Source organism: Periplaneta americana, chromosome 1, assembly GCF_040183065.1.
Source record: "Periplaneta americana isolate PAMFEO1 chromosome 1, P.americana_PAMFEO1_priV1, whole genome shotgun sequence".
Classification (NCBI taxonomy): Eukaryota; Metazoa; Arthropoda; class Insecta; order Blattodea; family Blattidae; genus Periplaneta; species Periplaneta americana.
The window spans coordinates 210,120,602-210,142,052 of NC_091117.1; the positions used below are offsets into that span (position 1 = coordinate 210,120,602).

The 21,451-nt window shown below is 35.2% G+C and overlaps 1 protein-coding gene across 1 annotated transcript; it reads right to left on the minus strand.

Moving 5' to 3' along the window:
* Window positions 1–1,921: 1,921 nt before the first annotated feature.
* Window positions 1,922–13,855, minus strand: Polr1H (RNA polymerase I subunit RpI12). Its single transcript, XM_069836683.1, has 3 exons — window positions 13,640–13,855; window positions 6,800–7,010; window positions 1,922–2,077 (listed from the first exon to the last, which is right to left on the minus strand). Exons 1-3 carry the CDS (start codon window positions 13,755–13,757, stop codon window positions 2,053–2,055), a joined length of 354 nt encoding a protein of 117 aa, XP_069692784.1. The 5' UTR covers window positions 13,758–13,855; the 3' UTR covers window positions 1,922–2,052.
* Between the last annotated feature and the right edge of the window lie 7,596 nt (window positions 13,856–21,451).

Consider the following 21,451-nt stretch of genomic DNA (forward strand, 5'->3'; position numbering starts at 1 on the left):
AAAAAAAAAAAAAAAGGAAGTTGTTGATCAGAGTAAGAGCAAAGGTAGAAGGAAGAGGTTCAACATTGTGGCAAGAAAGCATTTCTGCAGAGGAATTACAGCAAATGTCTTCACTTTCCTCTTCAAAGAATAAAACTGTTCCTTCAACTTTCAAGGGCAGAAAGAACAGACCAAGAAAGAAGAAGCTGGAATCTGACAGTGAAAGTGAAGCTGGGGAGTCTGAAATTTCTTATGCCTCTCAGTCCTGTCTGAATATTTCTGAGGAACTAATTGATGATGTTCCATTGAATGGCCATGACTACATCCCAAAACCAGGTGACTTCGTAGCAGTTGAATATGAAGGCGTGTCTTGGCCGAGAAGAGTCAAGTTCACCAAGAACGATGGAGCATATGTCAACTGTATGGCACGCTGTGGACTGTCTTGGAAGTGGTCAGAGAAAGAAGATTGTATCTTCTACCCAAACAAGGACATTAAATTCTCAATAAGTCCTCCATCAAAAATGAGTACAAAGAGGGCTTTTTATTGTGTGCCAGAATTAGAAGATAGTTGGCATAAACCATTGCAGTAAAAATATCAGTAGAAACTTTCATTTAATTGTTTCACAATATTTATGATTTATCTGTTTTTTTTTTAAGCTTGACCAGTGTTTTTTTCTTTTAATGTTTGTCTGTTTGATAAGTTCCTAAATTGTATTCTTTTTAAAGAAAACTTACAATTTGTTTGCATTAAACTGTGTTTTTTTTACCAAGACTTGTGAGGCTGTCATGTACTTATGTTATTATTAAATAAATAAATAAATAGTCAACTATAGTCCAGTATTGGTTTAGTATGGACCAAATTTGTGAACATCATATACCACAATGGTCCAATGTTTAATAAAAAATATATTCTTATCTTACACTTTTCATGATTAATATGCTTTAAAAAGAACCTGCACTACCTAGATACACAAACAAAAGGCTGCTGAAAAATATCCTACTTCAAATAGATAAGTTGTAAGTTAAAGTCATAAATGTGGGCCATAGTTGCATAGTTTTACGGTAGTTAGTCATTGTGGTATACCTGAAAATGAGAGTTAATAACTTTGCAAAACAGGCAACATATTTGCAATCAAGACCTCTTCAAGATATCTCTATCCAGCGCCTTTGCTTCAGTAAACTCTCATTTTACAAACCTATGGATCAACAATTGGCTCGCTTCTGACAAAGGAAAATTTTTACAATCCATACAAAAGAAACCAAATGACCTGAAAATGTACAAAAAAAAATTACCCAGACATGTTCATACATTTTTAACAAGAACCAGAACAGGTTGACATTGTCACACGATTGTATCTACACCGATTTCACCTTTCACTCCTACTTGTCTGTGGTGTAATAATCATGAGGAGTGAGTGAGTGGGGTTTAAAAAGGATGCATTAGCTACTATGGCTATTTGCGCCCATATCTAAAATTCTGCACAAAACAGAAACACGATACAATAATCAGAATGTTAAAACGAACTAAAAAGAGTTGTCACAGTTAAACTGAGGTACGCAAATGCAGTATCCACCAGGTGATTTGTACAGAATCATAAAAGTGAGCAGTTCTCAGACCCCACGTAATATTCGAAACAAACCAATAAAATAATAAAACTAATCCTGTTAACTTTTCAGTGTCAGCCAACATTTATAGTTACAATCTTGATGTTGGGCTACATAAATGTCTGTCTATAAAGTGAGGCATAGATTTTGCTGCCTCTTCATTAGAGACAACTACACTTCTCTTCCCAAGAAAACTACGTTAATGGCATTTATTTTATCTAAAAAAATCCACTGTCTATTGTTTGAAACTTACAGACTTCAGGGATCATGGTAACTGTTATAAATAAAAGACATTGAACAACTTCAGAAGCATAATACTACAATAGTAAAGAAGCTATTTATACCAGACAGTATGCTTTATTTAACTTATTTTGTACAAAAAAATCACAATAATCAACACATTATTTTATTGCCATGTAGATATTTTGAAGCAGAAATTCGGAATTCTTGCAGATCATGCATGAGACATCATGAATTTTCTGTTTCTTTAAACCTGTAACACAAAAATATTTTTATTAAAGACCTAGTAAAATATGAATATAAGACTACAACATTCACTCATAATGGTACTCATAATGCATAGAAATGTTAAATGTTATGTTTTATTTAACGACGCTCGCAACTGCAGAGGTTATATCAGCGTCGCCGGATGTGCCGGAATTTTGTCCCGCAGGAGTTCTTTTACATGCCAGTAAATCTACTGACATGAGCCTGTCGCATTTAAGCACACTTAAATGCCATCAACCTGGCTCGGGATCGAACCCACAATCTTGGGCATAGAAGGCCAGTGCTATACCAACTCGCCAACCAGGTCGACCATAATGCATAGATGTCACACACTGTACAACATACCAACGAGTGACATAAGGTATTACTTTACGTTTAGAGCTGTAGAATCAAGATGACTCCAGCCACTTCAGGACCCTTGTCCTCTAATTAAAAAAAATACAGACATCTTTACATCATTGACGTTTATTTTTCTGGATTTCAAGAAATCCTTTTGGTCATCTGATTAACTTTCTTTTATATCAGCCCAAGTGGGAATCAAACCCAAGCCCGAGAGGAACTTTAGATTAGCAGGCAGGCACACTACCACCCGAGCTACCCTGTGGCTTGGTTCTAAGGAGTGAGTCGATACTGCTATTGGACTAGCAGTGAGTGAATTTAATTCTGGCACTACAGGAAGTGTAAATGAAACTCAGTTGCTGACTACCTGGTTGGGTTTTTTCTGAGGTTTTTCCCAACTGTAAACAGTATCGACATGTTGTGAAGTTAGCCAGACTTAGAGCAGAGAAGGCAGCCAAGCTCCAGGAAGGACCTATATATGAAGCTGGGTGTTTCTGATACTATATGTATGAAGTAATTATTCAGTGTATATGTATCCAGCTGCTTTTTCTTTAATTGCAGTCACAATTTCCCAAAATTCTTTGAGACGACACTGTACTCTGAAATACATCTACCAAATATCTTCTGCAACAACAAATTGAAACTCTAGTGGCCAGTTTGTCCAAGTAATGTTTAATTTTGCTTAACAAATGTTAAATTAATAGTCTGTTTATTTTTAACGCTTTGTTAATGTATTTTCCATTTGTTCAACATAATTTTGTTTAAGATAACCAACATTTAACTATAACGTCTGTTAGCACTATTTTAACTACTCAACAGCAGTTTGTAATAATTCTACACATGTAAGACAATTTTTGATTGGCTAAAATTAATCTTTAAATTCTATATTATAGAGTGAGTCATGAAACTTGTTATAGTAGGCCACACTCCATAAACAAACAGTTGACAAATGAAAGTTGTAGGTGACGTGCTGAATAATAATTACAAAGTAAGGTTATATTTCCTCATTGCTATTATGGATACGAAATACGAAAGAAATAAAATAACACTGATGTATTTAAACAGTCCAAAGTATTTTTTAAATGTTATATTACCAGTCATACGCTAAACATTCCTTACAGAGAGACACAAAATATTAATTTCTCAACTTCTGTTCGAACAGCTGTGGAGACATCGGCCATATTTAACTAACTGTTAAACGAGTTAACTGCCCGAAATCCTACATTTAATTAACAAACTGTTAACAACCTGTTAAATCAAACTGGTGTTGAAAACATACAATTTTATTAATTAACAAACTGTTTAGAGTTTAACAGTTGTTAAATTTTCTAACAATACTTGGAAAAACCGGCCATTGGTATCCTATTTGTCACAAAAATGTCTCATCTTTTCATGCCTACTCGTGGCTCCAGCTCTGGTTTCTATTTGGTAACACATTATTTTTTTAAATCCATGCAATCCCTTAAGACCCATTCACAATGAAAATTAAACATAAACATATGGAACAAACATAAGAAGTCAGACATCATTCACAATGCAGTTTTAACATTAACATAAAGATACAAACATGTGTGGGAATAAGGATACTGGATGAACAAAACATAAATAAAAAAAAAAAAAACATTAAACAGAGACTTGCACAATGATGACCAATGATGTAGCTGTTCAATTTAAGGCTTCATTATATGACTTTCGATACTCAAAATCAGAGAAACATAGATGTAAACGATGGTGAATTCATATATTGAATCAGAGGAAAATTCAACAGGAGACTTTTATAACCTCTTACAGGAAATGTAAGTTGAAGATTTTTATGATGTACAAAGATTTTTAGGAAGGTGGGTTGTGATGCTGGATTAACTTTGCCCATAATAAGGTTCGATGAAGGAATTATGTTAGGTTGGTAATGAACCTGTAAGTTTCTTTAAAATCCATTAGTTAGTTTAACTATGCAACAATAGCAAACATTTCTTCTTCCCATCAAAAGATGTAGGACTTTATTTATTTTATTTAATACTGAAACAATACAAACTGCAGCCACATAGCCTACTAGCATATGAAATACCAATATTTTAGGCTATAAATGTTAGCAATAAAGTTATTTAAATGATATCTACTTTCAGAATTTATTTCATGTTATCTTTATATAGTTCATGTTTCTTGTAATGCAGCCACGAGTTTTCTTGACACAAAATAAGCCATTTCTCGTCAAAGAATTCCATATTGCATGTGCATACTCCGTGTCAGACCAGCAAGTTACTGCAGGCTTTATGGGAATAACAAACCCTCACACCACAGCCACAGCCAAACAATCAGTAATAGTAATTGTCCAGGAGTGTGGGGGAAGGGAAGTACGGCAGAGCGTACTGGCTCCTTGTGTATACTATCCATTATAAAAATATGTTTTCTTTTACATTACGCACACAATTTAACTAATGTGAATTAAATAATAAAATTAGTGTAACACCACAAATCAGGAAGAGGAGTGACTTCTAAATTGGCAGTGTGTTTTTCCTGTAAAATGAATGCATAAGACGCCTTATTGCAGTCTGAGTTATTGAGTCATATTTCTGCATTCTCGTCTTTTGAATGCCTGGGCTTTTTCACGGGTGTTGAAAGTTTCCCCTTCAATTTAAACTCCTTTCTTATTGTTAGCACTAGTTTGTAAGAAAATGTTTGCGATTAACGCCGCATGTTTAGGAGCTTCAGTTACAGTGAATAAAAAGGCAGTACGAAAGTACAAATTACACGTTTAAAACCATAGTTCTTTCATCGGAACTCAATATTCTTTTCCGGGTTCGCAATTTTTTAAGCATTCTGGCGACTTCTCCATTGTTTCAGTACGACAAGAAAGAATAAACTGATTGAAGGTACTACACTGACTTATTCTTACACAGCTATTTGAAGATGAACTAAACTAAACTAAACTTAAAACTATTTGTATACAAAAAAAACACGCAATATTTAAACAAACTACAACAGCGGATAGATTGGCAATTGACACTTTCAAACAGGATAGTAATAAGTTTGCACGAGCCCAGCGACAAGAGGTAACTGTCAATCAAGACGCGGTGGTGGTTTTAGCTTACAATTCTATACCTGCTGAGTTGCAAAATACAAAGGTCCTTTAAATATTTCTTCCAAGAGCTATTGTTAAATGAGTGAAATAGTTCCCTATTCCAAATGCACAGTAACTTGTTGGTCTGACATGGAGTGTAGTTATCGTCATAGCCAGCAGATCGAAATATAGTTTGTAGGCAAAGTATATTGAACAATCAAAATACGCTCTCTGATTGTGTTGTTTCTAAATCACATAAGCATAATGTCTGATGGTAATGTTAATGTCAGTGTTTATGTGAATCATTGTGAATGATCCCATTTGGTAACCTGAGTGCAAACTTCTGTGTTATTGTAGGTTTTCTTTGTGAATGGACCTTTACAGTTTCGTAAGTCAGAGTCCCTACGTCTTTTACGAATCTTTCTTCTCCATTGAAGAAACAAACATAATTTATATATGATTCTCTTGTGTTCAGCCACCTACTCAGGTAGCCGCTGCTCTGTTTTATTAATGCTAACACAGAAATCGTACCTCAACATGGGGATAGTTGAGATGCTGATAAACTGCAAGGTTGGATCATGCTCGAGATGAACGACTTTATTAATAAGAAAAGCAAATGTGGCTCAGAAATAGTTAGTTTTAAGATGCTGTTCGCTATTAATACCACCCATGGTTTGGGAAGTGATGTCTGTCTTCGGACTTAATTTACTTTGTAGAAGGGAACAATAAGACAGGATCAGTACACAAAAGTTCTGCAAGAACAGTCCATACAGAAATCTAGTTTTGTGATGGAAAATTCATCCTTATGCATGATGGACATCTTGCCACAAGTTTAAAACTGTATCAAAATTCCTAAAGAACAAGAATTTTATTATTCTTTCATGAACTTAATTGAAAATCTGTGGAGTTTTAGAGTTTTATTAATAAAATGCTGAATGAAAGACCAAACAATTGACTGTGGAAATGAATCATTTATAGTACAGTACTTATTATATTTACTTCAGACAAATGTCAATACTGTGAAAATCATGCCAGCAATACTGAAAAAAAAAAAAAAAAAAAAAAAAAAAAAAAAAAGTGACTCCGTCTTATACAATATTAAATTTAGATGTGACAACGATTTTTCATGTAATATTGTGGTAAAAATAGAATTCACAAGAAAAAATGTTGAGTCTAAAATAAATTTGAATACATCTGCATTTTTATTAAATAATTTACTAGAGATCATCTTACAGTTTAGCATTAGCATAAAACAATGGGTATAATATAATATAATGTACACAACATAAAACACTAATACACTGGACTTACTTGCATTTGGTGCATGTGTAAAATATTGTTTGGCCTTCATCTGCAGATCTCAGTTGCAAAGTCGTATAAGACATCTTATCATTGTTACATTTTGGACACCTCCTTTCTAAGACAGGCCCCTCAAGACTACTTTCATTCTTCTTCAGTGAGCCATCATACATATCAGGGTAATTAAACTGTATGACATAGTGAAACTCCAAGCCAGAAAATACTGCAATAAAAAGTGTTCATGCTGTAGGTTCATAGATAATATATATATTATACATTAACTGAAAAATTCATATTACAAGTCAATATTACTCAAATTTTACTACGACTATATTTCACATTATAGTTGGTTTTTAAATTCATGTATGTATGTATGTATGTATGTATTTATTCACACTGCAGATCGGTATATACCTGGTGGCAATGGTAACTAATGTGCCATTTGTTTTCCAGCACCCTGTACTTCCTGTATTCTATTTTTTATTTTCCATTATTTTCTTGACTAGTTTCTTTTATTTTTTATTTTCTTTCATAGTTGGCATTCCTTTATACGCCATTTTCTGTCTAACTTTGTCTAATTTCTTTCTCCATATCTAGAGCGAGTTTATTAGTTGAGCGATTCGGCTTTCGATTGGTGGCCCTTGTTTTCTTGCTTGTGATTGGTGGATTTGATTACAAAATTTTTCTGTTACATTGGGCCTTCCGGATGTTCGGGATGAGGAGCGACTTGGCAGCCAGTCATGGGCGCTTGAGACAGGAAGTTGGCATTGAGCCTGCTCGGAGTCGATTTGCAGCTGCGAGTTTGTGCGCTGCTGGGTACAACGACCTGGAGTTGTAACTTCGATATGGGCAGACGGGGTCTGGTCCAGGGAATTGGAGTTGATTCAACTACTGCCTGACAGCAAGGGTTTTTTCACCTCGCCGAGTCGAACAGACGATACGACAGAAGGAACTTGTATCATGGCGGGGCCGGAAACTCCTCAGCGAAAAGATTATAGTGATAGGCAATATTACTACAAAGAAGTAGAAGTTCCGAAAAGTACCACCAGAGGTCAAGTATTTTCATAAACTACAGTACATATGAAGCTACATGAAGCATCTCTTTGTTTGAGGCAGGAGTAGGGAAATTTGTTAAGTTGTGTACAGAAAGAATCTGTTTCATATACAAAACATTCTTTACTAATAATTTTATTGTGTTTTCAATTTTATTTAAATTAAGGCTTGAAATACAGTGTTAAAGTTACATTTATTATCACACGTGTTTTAGAACTATGTTCCTTACTGGTTTAAAATTTTTTATGTTTTCCAATAATGGACATTCCATGTCCATCATTCGATTTTATTAAATCTTTGTCACATGGCTAGATATTGGAACTCCACATTATACTTATGATGTCAACAGAATTATACAGAAAAATAAGCATAACATTCAGTAGTGGGCAGGAGGTCTCCATTATAGGCATTATGAATGTCCCTTATTCGATAAAAATACATGTTATAGGTATTGCAATTAGAAATTTTATACAGTATTTTAGATTTATTTTAGACCAGCCTCATGGTCTAGTGGTCAGAGCTTCTGGCTACAGTTCATGAGGTCCCGGGTTCGATTCAAGGTTAGAGCACAGGAATTTTTTCTTAAAGGGGATTATTCCTGTGTTTGTCCATGGTCTGGAATTTAGCTTAAGTTTAGATTTAAGACCTCTCCTGGCACCTCCTCTCCTATCACATCGTTGGGGTAATGTAACTCCGCCTTCCAGGCGCCCCAACCTCAGAAGTGGGTTACAACTAAGCCACGGCCAGGAGAGAAGACCAGAAATGTCGAAAAGACAACCTGGTGGCATTGGATAAAAAAAAAAAATTAAATATAAAGAAGAGGACACAGAGGAGGCAACTGAGGTTGTGAACAAGAAGGAAATGTCTTTTGTTGGTGCCAGTAAAGCTTTCAGTGTGCCTTGTGTGAAACTCACGCGAAAGGTGAAAGAAGGTAAAAGCACCAAGAGAAAAATGGATTCATCAACTGTACTATCTGAAAGGGAAGGAAGTCGACTGGTACAGTGGATAGGTGAGATGGAAAGCTTGGCTTCCTTCTTATTAAAGAAGATCATCTGTATTTTTTTTTTAAATTTATTTATTTAACCTGGTAGAGATAAGGCCGTCAGGCCTTCTCTGCCCCTCTACCAGGAGATTCCAACTACAATATCAACAATAAAATTACAATTAGTATTAAATTTACAATTACAATAAAATCAAAGTACGAAAAGATTACCTGAATAATTAAAGCTAGATAATTTATCATAGAGAAACAAAGAATATTTTATATTTACTGAATAACAAATTAAATCTAGAATAACAAAATTGTATAGTGATGAAATTACTGGATATTGAAATATTTTGTGATAGATTAAAGAAACTATTTACAAGTAATCAATTACTGACCAAGTGCCTAGTAAGTTTTCGTTTGAATTCAATTTTATTTCGACAGTCCCTGATGCTAGCAGGTAGCGAATTCCAGAGTCTTGGCAGGGCTATTGTGAAAGAAGATGAGTATGAGGAGGTGCGATGGGATGGTATTGTTAGTATTGTTTCATGACGAGAGCGTGTGTTCAGATTATGGTGGGAAGAAAGGTAAGTGAAGCGAGACGACAGGTACGAAGGAATAGAAGAGTTCAGATTTCGAAGAGAAAGAGAAGTGAATGTAAATTTCTTTTCTTATCTAGTTTAAGCCAACCTATTGCTTCCAGGGATGGGGTAATATGATCATATTTACGAACATTGCTTACAAAACGTACACACAAATTATGAGCACGTTGAAGTGTACAATGAAAAGAATAATGGATAATACGCAAAGAGTTAATCCCTTTAAGGATGGAAAACCAGGCAAGAAATGATTTGATGCATTTCTTAATCATCATACAGAACTCAAAGAATGAGTTGCAGAGCAACTTACAGCTAGCATGACCTGTGTAACAAAAAAACAGATCAGACACTGGTTTGCAGAGGCGAAATCTTTTTTCCTAGAAAACAATTATGATCTCCTTTTGGATCCAACACGTATATTTAATTATGATAAATCCACGTCTAATCTATGTACAAAGTCGGGATATTGTTAAGCATAAAAGGTGAGAAAAATATTTATGAAGTGATTAATTACTCTGGAAAAGACTCATTAACAATATATATATATATATATATATATATATATATATATATATATATATATATATTTAATCCAATGCCACCAGGTTGTCTTTCGACATTTCTCGTCTTCTCTCCTGGCCGTGGCTTAGTTGTAACCCACTTCTGAGGTTGGGGCGCCTGGAAGGCGAAGTTACATTACACCAATGATGTGATAGGATGATTATGATAATGTGGTGCCAGGAGAGGTCTTAAATCTAAACTTAACCTAAATTCCAGACCATGGACGAAAACAGGAATAATCCCCTTTAAGGAAAAATTCCTGTGCTCTAACTGGGAATCGAACCCGGGACCTCATGAACTATAGCCAGAAGCTCTGACCACTAGACCATGAGGCTGGTCTCATTAACAATATTAATTACAGTTCCAGCAGATGGTTTAATGGTGCATCCGTTCATTCTTTATCCATATAGCTATATCCCAGCTGATGTAATTAATAGTGTTCCTGACAACTGGACTATTGGGAAAAATGAGTCAGCATAGATAACAAGTGAGACTTTCTAATAATATATTATTTGTAATGTGAATGTTCGTGAGGGAGAAGGTGAAACAACTTGTTGTTCTGTTTATGGAAGGACATAAATCCCATCTTAGTGTGCACATAAATTATATTCGCCCTCAAAAACAAATCATCTTCATTGCTTTGTATCCAAATACAATTCACATTCTACAACCATGTGATGTTAGTACTTTTAGACCAATGAAGTTTCATGGAAAAATGTCGTCCATAAATGGCAGTCACAAAACAAAACTTTGCACAGATATTCAGCAGTGTAATGTCATCAGTGTGGCATTTACTTTTCCCACCACGTTTATTTCTCTAGGTTTTCCTCTTTCTTTCACTCCTTTTCCTTTTCGTTTTTATTTAATTTGTTAATGGTTACTGCTTTTTCTTTCACTAGAGCACGGTATTTCCGCTATCTGTACTTGTTCGATACTAACTGCAAGGAGTTTTCTCATCATCATCATCACCAACATATTTTTAGCCTTTAGCAGAGTATGAAATAACATAGTAGAAGGTGTAGGCTGCATACACAGATGAAACTTGTTCGAAATCTTTAGCCTGCTTCTACATTGAATTACCTAAATATATTTCAAACCTTTCTAATAGAATCTAATTCCTTTTTCAAGAAATGGGACCCAAGAAAACATACAGATGGCAAAATATCCAGGTAAATGGGAAGAACATTTGCACAAGGAGAGGAATCGTGACAAACTCAGACACCAAAAAATTAAAGAAAGAATGAAGGGAAATGTGTGGATGACTGAAGAATATAGAAGGAAGATCAGGGAAAGAGTTCGAGAACAGAGAAATAAAATTAATGTTTCAAAAACAAATATCCTCAAACAACATGAATCTCCAACAGGATTATTAAAGTGTCGTCAATCTTTAGAATATGTTCTGAATAGGGTAAAAAGACTCTCCTAAAAGTGTCCATGTAAAACAGCTATGCTAAAAATGTTTTTGACAAGTAACTGGACTGCATAGCCTAATAATATCAGTGACAGTAGCTGAAAAATATTTTTAAAATCTTTATCAAATGAAGATATTATGTCAATTGAAAGTTTCTATTGTCGTGATGACATAAGCTGAAGCCGACAAAAGCCCGGTTCAGACGGTGCGTGTTTCTGTGATGGATTCCAAGGTGGCTGCACGGATGGGTTGCCTGCATTGCATGGTCACTCGCTGGAAGTAATGTGTTCTGGTGGCTCCGTGGATGGCTAGCTTGCTGGATTTCGAGGGTAGGTTCCTTGCTATTTTTCGTGATGGTTTACAGGCTGGAAACCAAAGATGATTATATAATATCACCTGTGAAACCATGTCACCATGTTCGTTGTTTTCCAACTAAACTTGTTTTTTCTATATTCTTTAGTTTCTAAGAAACAACAACTATATTGGACTTTAGCACTTATGGTTTAATTACTTTATTACGACATTTACTACTGTTAATGTAGGACTTTAGTTGTTTTTCATTCACGATTTAGTTTCTTTTTGACAACAACTATATCGGACTTTAGCTGTTTTGCACTTATGACTTAATTACTTTATTACGACATTTACTACTGTTAATGTAGGACTTCAGTTGTTTTTCACTCATGGTTTAGTTTCTTTTTGACCATGAGTGTTCGCAACAGATAAAACAGCAAATGATTTTCCAATTTGAACTGTGAAAAGAGCCAGCTCCGTGTGAACAACTACCATCACTGTAGCCAACACGGGAGCCAGCAAGTGACCACGTAGGGCAGTCATCAGCGTAGCCACCTTGGAATCCATCACAGAAACTTGTACCATCTGAACCAGGCTAAAGGCCAGGAAAGCAGGATGTCAAATATGTGAGAAGTCCACATACCAATAAAAGAGAACCGATTAAAAAATGACACATGGTCTTAACAATAAGGGAAGCATACCAAGAATTAAAAGAATGCTACCCTAATATTGAAGTAGGTAAATCTAAATTGTACTCTTTGTGTCCACAGTATGTTCTACGAAGGAGGTAGAGAGAGGGAAAAAAAAAAAAACAAATTTCTCCTCCTAACGACACCACACTCCAATGTCATGTCCTTATGTTGGCGACATTGTGTATGTGGTTAAATTTGGTCGTAACTGTTACGGCACATTCAAAGCTACCATAGCAAATTCTCCAGTTCAGCGCAGAAATGATTTCAATTTACATTTTACGAACGATAGGCATATAGGTTATTAGTGTTTTATTACTTCAAAATATCACATTGACAATTCAACAGTACGAATGAAGACAGAGAATTTGGCTATAACCTATATGGTAAGTACTAAAATAACATATTATGTAGATATTTTGTGTGTTAATGCTTCCTCTACATACAAAGACTATATCCATTGCGCTTATAATACAGGTGGGGGTTTATAGCGGGAAGCAAGCTCCCCTCTAACCCCCAATATACATAAATCTTCGCCATAACCCTTCTATATTATGCCTATATCGTCAAAAACCAACAACGCATACGAGTATCAGGGGGGACCTAATGCCTACAAGGTGTAAGAGTAGTTCGAAAGTGGCGACTTCTACGCAATTTATCATACGGCCGCTCTAGTATTGTGCACTTAAGCCAACTTTAATATATTTTCACACTACAAACAGATTTATTTTAAAAGACTTAAAAAAAAAAAAAAAAAGCATAGGCCTATTTATCTGTGTTTGTCGGATACACATAATTACACTAGAAAAGGCATAGGCACTTTCTAGTGCCAACGATTTATTTTATGTGCACAAGGTAAGGATTTTGAGGGTACAGGAGGAGAAGAAAGGACATCATTAACTGAAGTTTAGCCATGAAATCCGTCGTATTTGCGCGTCTGTACTGAACAGACATTGATAGTAATACCGATTGCTTTGAGTTGCTAAAATATTTATGCATAAAGTCAGTATTATGAACTTATTATTGCTGATCAGTATATTTACTGGGATAAATTCCAGAACATGGATTGCATAAGAGAAAAAATGCTCAGTTCCTGTACACAGAAACAAACCTAACCTATCCGGTTAGCGTGAGTGAGTTTTCTACACTCCGTACTCAAGAATGGGCCGTAAAAAGGAACAAAATAACTTACGAACTTGAAATGATAAAAATGTGAAAACTACTGTATTAGCAAGAATAGTATTTCCCAAATTATACTACCTTCTGCCCCAAAATTCTGCTTGCAGTTGTAACAATTAACACTACTTCTGGCACCCAACACGGGCAAAATTGTTCCACACTTCGGACAAAAGCCTGGTTCATTCACTATACTCTCCATTACCAATTTTCCTCCCTTAAATTACTTATATACTCCCAGTCGGCAAGGCAACCACAGTTCACTTTTATTATATTGCGGTTCTTCACGGCCAACATGATACTCGCTTCCTAGTCAGTGTTGCCAACTCGATTCTTAAAAATTCGCTGTGAAGCCGTGCAGAAACCGCTAAATTACTATATTGTCAATGTAAAATTATATTATTTTGCCGCTGTGAGTGCTAAAAAATACCCGCTAAATCCCTGTATCAGCAATACAAATTTAATAAATTTTACCCGCTAAACTAACGCCGAAAAACGCTAGATATAGCGGGAAAACCGCTGAATTGGCAACACTATTCCCAGTTCCATTCTTTATACGCCCTTTATACTAGCGCCAGTGACTAGCAGTATTGCCAACACATAAATTGTATCCCCGTCAGTCTAATACAAGGGGCCCGTTTCACAATCCTTACAATTTACAAATAAACAATTTACAAATAACAAGTGAAAGATTACAAATGCTTGTAAATTGTGTTTCACAATGCTAACAACCATATTACTTTTATTTGAGATTCATTGATGACTTATTAAATATTAGTATGCAGATTTTCAGCATCATTTAATGGAATTTACAATTTTGTTTCCCGAAAGTCTGAATTTGTGCAATTAAAAATCTTGCTTCCAAATTACATTGTTCATCTGGTTCATTTACTTTACAGTTCCGTGTTTTTCCTTCAATTTCGTTCCCTCTAATTTGTTATAATTGCTGAAAGTGAACTACCGGTGTCTTCTACTTTCAGACATTATTGTTATTGTTATTATTATTATTATTATTATTATTATTATTATTATTATTATTATTATTATTATTATTAAACTAGTATAGTTCTTAGTTTGTCTTGACTTAAGACAATCAGTAGCGATATTCGAGGAAAAGAATATGATTTACCATCATCATTTATAGTGGCGAAATATTCCACGACAATGGTTAATTATTACTGCCGAATATTGACACATATACGATTTGCATTATTTAGGATACAACATACAGCGCGATTTTAATGTTGAGCATGCCAAGCATAGGCGGTGAGAGAACTGTTTCCTTGTGGGGGGTGGGGGGCAAAGCGAAACTATAGAATCCCAATATAACGAGGTTACGGGGGATATCATTTACTTACTCCCCTGTTATAGCTTGACCGTGACCGTGGTACAGTATATCGGAATATGATTATTTAATAAGAGTATTTTTGGGGTGCATGTTTCTTATAGTGTTACATTCATATCCACGATGTTTCGGACCGAGTTGTATAGGACTTCAACTGTAAGTCTACTACAAATTATAATAGGGCATAACCATAGACAGAGTTATGAGAGGGTATGTGGGAGCACTGCCCTCCCCCCAAATTTGTCTCAACTCTTTTTTTTCTTCTATTAACATTACAAAATATTGAATTCAAAAGACTTTTCTTGCTTTTGTTTATGAATGGGATATTATTTGTAAATGCTACCATCGTACCATCTTCCTGGAAAATGGCTGTTTTCACAAAAAAATCTTTGGGCTATGGTTGTTTTATGAAAACTACTGAACATTTTCACTCCTTTAATATGGCATTATGGTGTTTTTTTCACTAACACCTAATTCAGTAGTTGGCCACTGCAGACTTCTAACACAGGAGTATAGGCTGTTCCAAAAGAAACATTACAGTGCTTCCATTCCTCAAACGAGGTGTAGAAATTCTTATAAATTCAGAAATTTAAAATAAATATTATAATTTAGACACATGATCGTCAATTTAAGCACAGAAACTTAATCATAAACAAAAGCAAGAAAAGTCTTTTGCAGTCAATATTTTCTAATGTTAATAGAAAAAAAAAAAAAGGAGTTCAGACAAGTTGGAGGGGCAGTGCCCCCCAGGTCTCCCCCCCCCCATAACTCTGCCTTTGATGCCGAGTTTAGTGTAACGTACTCCCCTCATCCTCCAAGCCAAATCAAATATTATTACATTACGATAAATAAATAATTACTACAATTATTCCTTGTGCATTGTGTACCGAAGATTTTACTTCATGACGACAGAAAACAGCTCAGGGGAACGAGATGCAGACATTACTAGAAATGAAATAGGGATCGGTGAGAGCAGATGCGCATGTGCCTATGGGCGGCAAAATTCTAAAAAAAAATCTTCCCTGAGATATTTATGTTTTGGAAAATGGTCAAATTCGAAAACCATTTCTAATCACATATATATATTGCAGACTAACTTCCTAATTAATTTAATTCTAACTCCTAATTTAAAAACTGCTTACACACACTAAAATATCATAGCATTTGCTATTACTATCCACTACAGGTTAATCAGCAGGCCTATTAGATATTTATTTCACCACTGTAAGGTGTGCAAGAAAAATCGCACAATTGTACTAATCATGTATTGTGACTGCTGTTCGTATTAGTAAAAATCATAACACTTCAACGTCAATATATTTTGAAAGAAGAAAGGGATAAGTTAGGCCCACTTACAAATGATTAAATTATGAAGTCGGGGAAATGGAAGGTAATACAGTACCTTAATTCATTGGAATAATAATAATAATAATAATAATAATAATAATAATAATAATAATAAATATGTGAAAAGGGTAGACTATAGCGTTCATGTAAAATATATTAAGTTTCTTTCATTATTTCCGAAAAGGTCCGGTGTATGAATTAAACAACAGGAAGGTAGTACCTTAGTTTATAATACGTAATATCTTTTAATATCAAGACTGACAGCCATTCATTTTAATATAATTGAGACGTAGAAGTTTTGAAATTACGTCTAATGACCATAAATTATTGTACGAAGCATTTAATAAGCAACGGGGAGTCCTTTAAAATGCCCCAAATGTCAGTGTCATTTAAGTGTTCTGCTATGAATACCTAGGACCGAACAACGCTCCCAGCGGCGAAATTGGCATTACGAGGGAATCTCTTTAGACCTGTATTACAAGCCCTATGCGCCAGCTTGTGTAATCTCGTAGGGCCCTATTCATAGACATTCTTAGAGCGGGCTTTCGGTGGATGATCAGCGAACTAACGTTTTTCGTATTCATAAACCAGTGTTAGCGATATGATATGAAACCTGTTTAGCACGCTCGTAGCGCGGGTTAACGAAATGTCTATGAATAGCACCCGTAACGATTACTTAAATGACCAAAGTTAGCGCCAAATTAAGTCAAATCAAAAACCTGCCTCAAATTTAACTCTATTAACAACATCAACTTTAGAGGAGCCTGTACAACCAACCTCAGCATATTATTTATGGGATATTCCATAATTTAACAGTGGTCTGTATAGCAAGTTTGCTGGTCGACCGAAAATAAATTTAAAAAAAAACATCAACTACTCTGTGGGCACTTTTGCACACTGATATCTTAGTAATTCCGTGCTTATCTGCTAACGCACGGAACTGACAGCTATATGCAATCAATGCAAAACAATATAGTTCTCGCTTTGAAGTTAGAGCACCACTTTTCCCTTTTGGATGTTGGATTAATGATATCTTGTAGGAGAGATTCCAGCGAAACGGGAATCAAAACGACTTCAGAATACCGCGTAAGTAGTGTCGTTATTGCATTATTGAATTATTTATTTTTGGTGCAGGGAACTTCGGTAATTATGCAGAACTACAGAAGCGATTTTGTTATTTTTGGTGGTTTGGTAGTGTTTAGTATTGAATTTCGTTTATTAGTACGTGTATATTATGCACAGGTCAGTTACGGTGAGGTAGAGTAGATTTTTTTAAATAGGAAGAAGAATTGAACTTGGTTTTTTTCTCGTGTTTAGAAGACTATGTTATTGAGTGCATAATTTTTAATGTATTGTGATTTGATTGGCTGAAGTGTTGTGTGTTCTTATTGGGGGATGTGTCTTCCGGTATGATTGGATGGTTGTGGTTGTCATAAAGTGTTGTGTGTTGTTATTGGCTGATGATTTTTCCGGTATGATTGGATGGTTGTGTTTAAGTGATAGCTGTATGTTACGAGCTAGAGTTTCTCTAAGTCGTTGGCTGTGTGATTGTAGTTTGTTGTTGATGCGTGTATTATTCTCCTCTTGTAGGTGGTCTATCGCTGTGAGTTGTAATGGATGTAGAATTTCGTTTTTTATCTGTATAGAGTTGAGAGAGGAGGATATTGTAGACCATTTCGTGAATCACGGTAAACTTAAGGATTTCACAATTTGCGAAGTGCGTTGCCATGAGTTGAGACTAAATAAGACGGATTTGAACTTCAATTGTGGGACATTATACCGGAAGTATGCGAAACGGAAGAAAGTTGGTCGTTGTGGAACCTTTCTGGCACGTAGTAAACTTAGTGTTGTGGACGTTTTTCGTTTGGTTGCGTCATTGGATATTTGGGAGAATATATGTTAAAGTGTAAATATCTAATGGAAGAGAGAATGTGTGCATTCTTTAGAGCAGCTGCAGCCCTGTATCCTCCGAATTATTAAGGTAAGGTTCATCATGTTTGACATTGTTTGAAGAATTTGTGAAATTGATTCAATCTTTGTGTGGCTATTTTGGTTACGTTATTGCTACTGATATTATTTGTCCTCTTGAAAAAGGAGTGAAAATTAAGGTTTTTGATAAAAAAAAATATTACATTAAGTTTTTGCGGTTTACGTTATGTTCCTACTTTTGTTTGTAAGTTTTTTTTAAAGGGGGTTAAAAATGTAGGGTTTTGGGAAAGAATAAAATTTAAAATCGCTTCTGTAGCTGTTATGCATAATTACCGGAACGTCTTTATTAAGTGCGAGTATTTATTAAATACAGTCCTTCGTATATAAATACTTATGCGGTATTCTGAAGTATAGCGCGGGACTCGGGAGATAATGGGGTAGGGTCGCCAGTTCCTTTCTCCCTCCATTGCATACATCGCCAAATATAGCTACATATAGCCTACAATAGTCAGACTTCAGATGCATACAAACAATTGTTCTTCCTCTGACACATATCGTCAGTGAGATCTAACTGCCTGCTAATAGATGTACATATCAGCCAGAACCTCAATCAGAGGATATACATTATCGGTATATAAGCAAATTTTAACACAACTTACCAATCTTGATTAAAATATTAATTAGTCAACCTCTGACTTGATTAAAAGGAAATCTGAAACAGGGGTTCTTTAACATGGAATAGCACAGGCAGGGCTGTTCAAAGAAAAAGTAAAAATGCCATTGACCTGGGCCAGGATCGAACCCGCAACCTCGAGAATATAAGGCCAGCGTTATACCAACTACGCTATCAAGGCCGACCCTCACATGTTAATTCGTGGTTGGATTAAGTTACTGTATTTATTAGCCATTAGTATTATAAATCATTTTATCAATTTTATTTCGTCTGTCATATATAACAACACTGAAGGTTAAATATGCCGTTCATATAAAATAACTCTGCAAATAGCTGTAATCACGCAAATTAAATTTGCAACCGCCATTTTGCAATGAAGCAAAGCACTCTTTTTATCTCGTCAATTGGCACAGCGAAAGTGCTTTACTACAACGCTTTTCAAACATACTTGGTTTCACTTTCGAAGTACCTTCTAAAATCGACTCAATCTATCCAAGTTTTAAATCTACCGCCACAAATCTGTACTCGGATTAATCGAGTAATGACGTCACAGCACCTGCTTTGAACCAAACTGCTCCACCCCCAATCCTACTTCAGAGGGTAACCGTACCAAAGACTTCTAACAGGACGCACATCTTTGCGAAATATTGAGCGACATGAACAACAATGCCTCTAGTGGCTTGACCTTGTGGAGAGTCAACTGTGTGCTCTGTCTGAGCCATTGTGTCATTAAGATTCAGCTACTGCGTAATTAATTTCAATTTATTCATAGTGTTTATGGTAATGTATACAAAGAAAATCCGAAGTATGTCTATAAAGTATTACGCAGTATACAGTTGCAATAATCAGGAAATACAGAATGATACCCGATCTTTCTTTCGATTTCTGAAGAACAAGCCACAGTATAAGTATCTTGCTGCTTTTGTAACGATTTTAAATAATATAATAATTATTACAATGAAAATAAATATAACATTTATATTTAGTCCTACAGTTTCCCTGTAACTCTGTAATTTCCCCATTTAGTTAACTTTTTCTGCTAATTTAGATCTTCCCTGTAGTAAAAAATAAATAAAGTTTACTTATATGCATTATAGGTACCACCAGCCTATTTGATAATATCGATTCATATTCTTATCTGGAAATACATTTTATTTTTTTTTATGTTCGTGAAACACAATCATATTATTACTAATCTCGTAAAAGACGAGTATTCCCCCAGACCAAAAATAGGATACAAATAGAGTACTGCAACTTCCATTCACCTATTTTTAGGAGATATATAATTGGCAGTACCTACAATACATCTGTTCCAAAAAGTTAATGTTTTGTTATTTTCCCACCTATGCTATAATGCGTTGGCAAACAGAGTGAAATGCAGCAAGTCACAACACTCATATTTTCTATAAGGAGTACTGTACTGGAAATATGTACTTCCCAAACACCAATGCTGTTACACTGTACAGTGTAATTTCAGGAGTGTATAATTCACAGTTTCTTGAGTTTTTAGAGAGCAACAGGAATAATGTAAAAGCCAAATTGAAACAATGCTTCCAAATTCCTACATGTGTAAATGTACCAAATCAAAAGTCACTGAAAAAGGAAATGGAAGAAAGAACACAAAAAAAGTGCATCAAAGCTAAAAAAGTAATGCATGATTAATGTTATGCATTAGAATCAATAAAGTGAAGAACAATTGCGTAACTTTTGTTTTTTTAATAATAATTTTTTCCTTCAAAATTATTTTCCTCTTACATTTAACCTAAATACTGAACAAAATATGGATCTTAAGCACTCTAATTTCCTCCCTATTATATTGTGCATAATACTGCAAGATGTCCGTCTTGTTAGTATAAAGTCTTTGATAGTACAAAGAAGCAGAAGTAAAACATGCCTACCAACACAAGTCAGGCTAAATGTCCAAAGTGTGTAAAGGAAATATATAACAATGACCAACCAATAGGCTGCGAAGGGAACTGCAAAGATTGGTTCCATAAAGACTGCATTGGTCTTACTGAAGCGGAGGCAAAAGCATTGAGAGGCAAAAAAAGAAACTTGTTATGGATGTGTTCCAAATGCCGCACACTGCTGGAAGCGTTCAGAGTCAACACTCAACCTCCGGAAATCAGATGCACAACAGCTGAAAATGGAGAAACTTGCAACCAGATCAAACAAGAGCTGGAAGACATTACTCCACTAAAGTCACTCTTGCAGCAGATTGACCATCTTCGAAAAGGACATGCCCACGAGGAAGCCAGAATAAATACAACAGACAAACCACCCATCCTCAATCATGAAGCAGACCAAAACGCCAAAAACAAAACTGAAAGAGTTACAAACGATGAAAGTAAAATAAGACTTGCTTGCCAACAAGTTGTAGATGAAGGTAGATCAATTAGAGACGTAGCTAAAGAGATGGATATTTCAAAATCTACTCGTTAGGCATGTCAGTGCATTGAAATTCTTACCAGCAGGGACAGAATATTCATACTGTACGGCAAGTGTTAACTAAGGAGCAGGAAGCTCAGTTAACACAATATGGTTTGACAACAATACAAACCAGAAAAGTGGCATATCAATATGATGTTGCACTGAACAATAA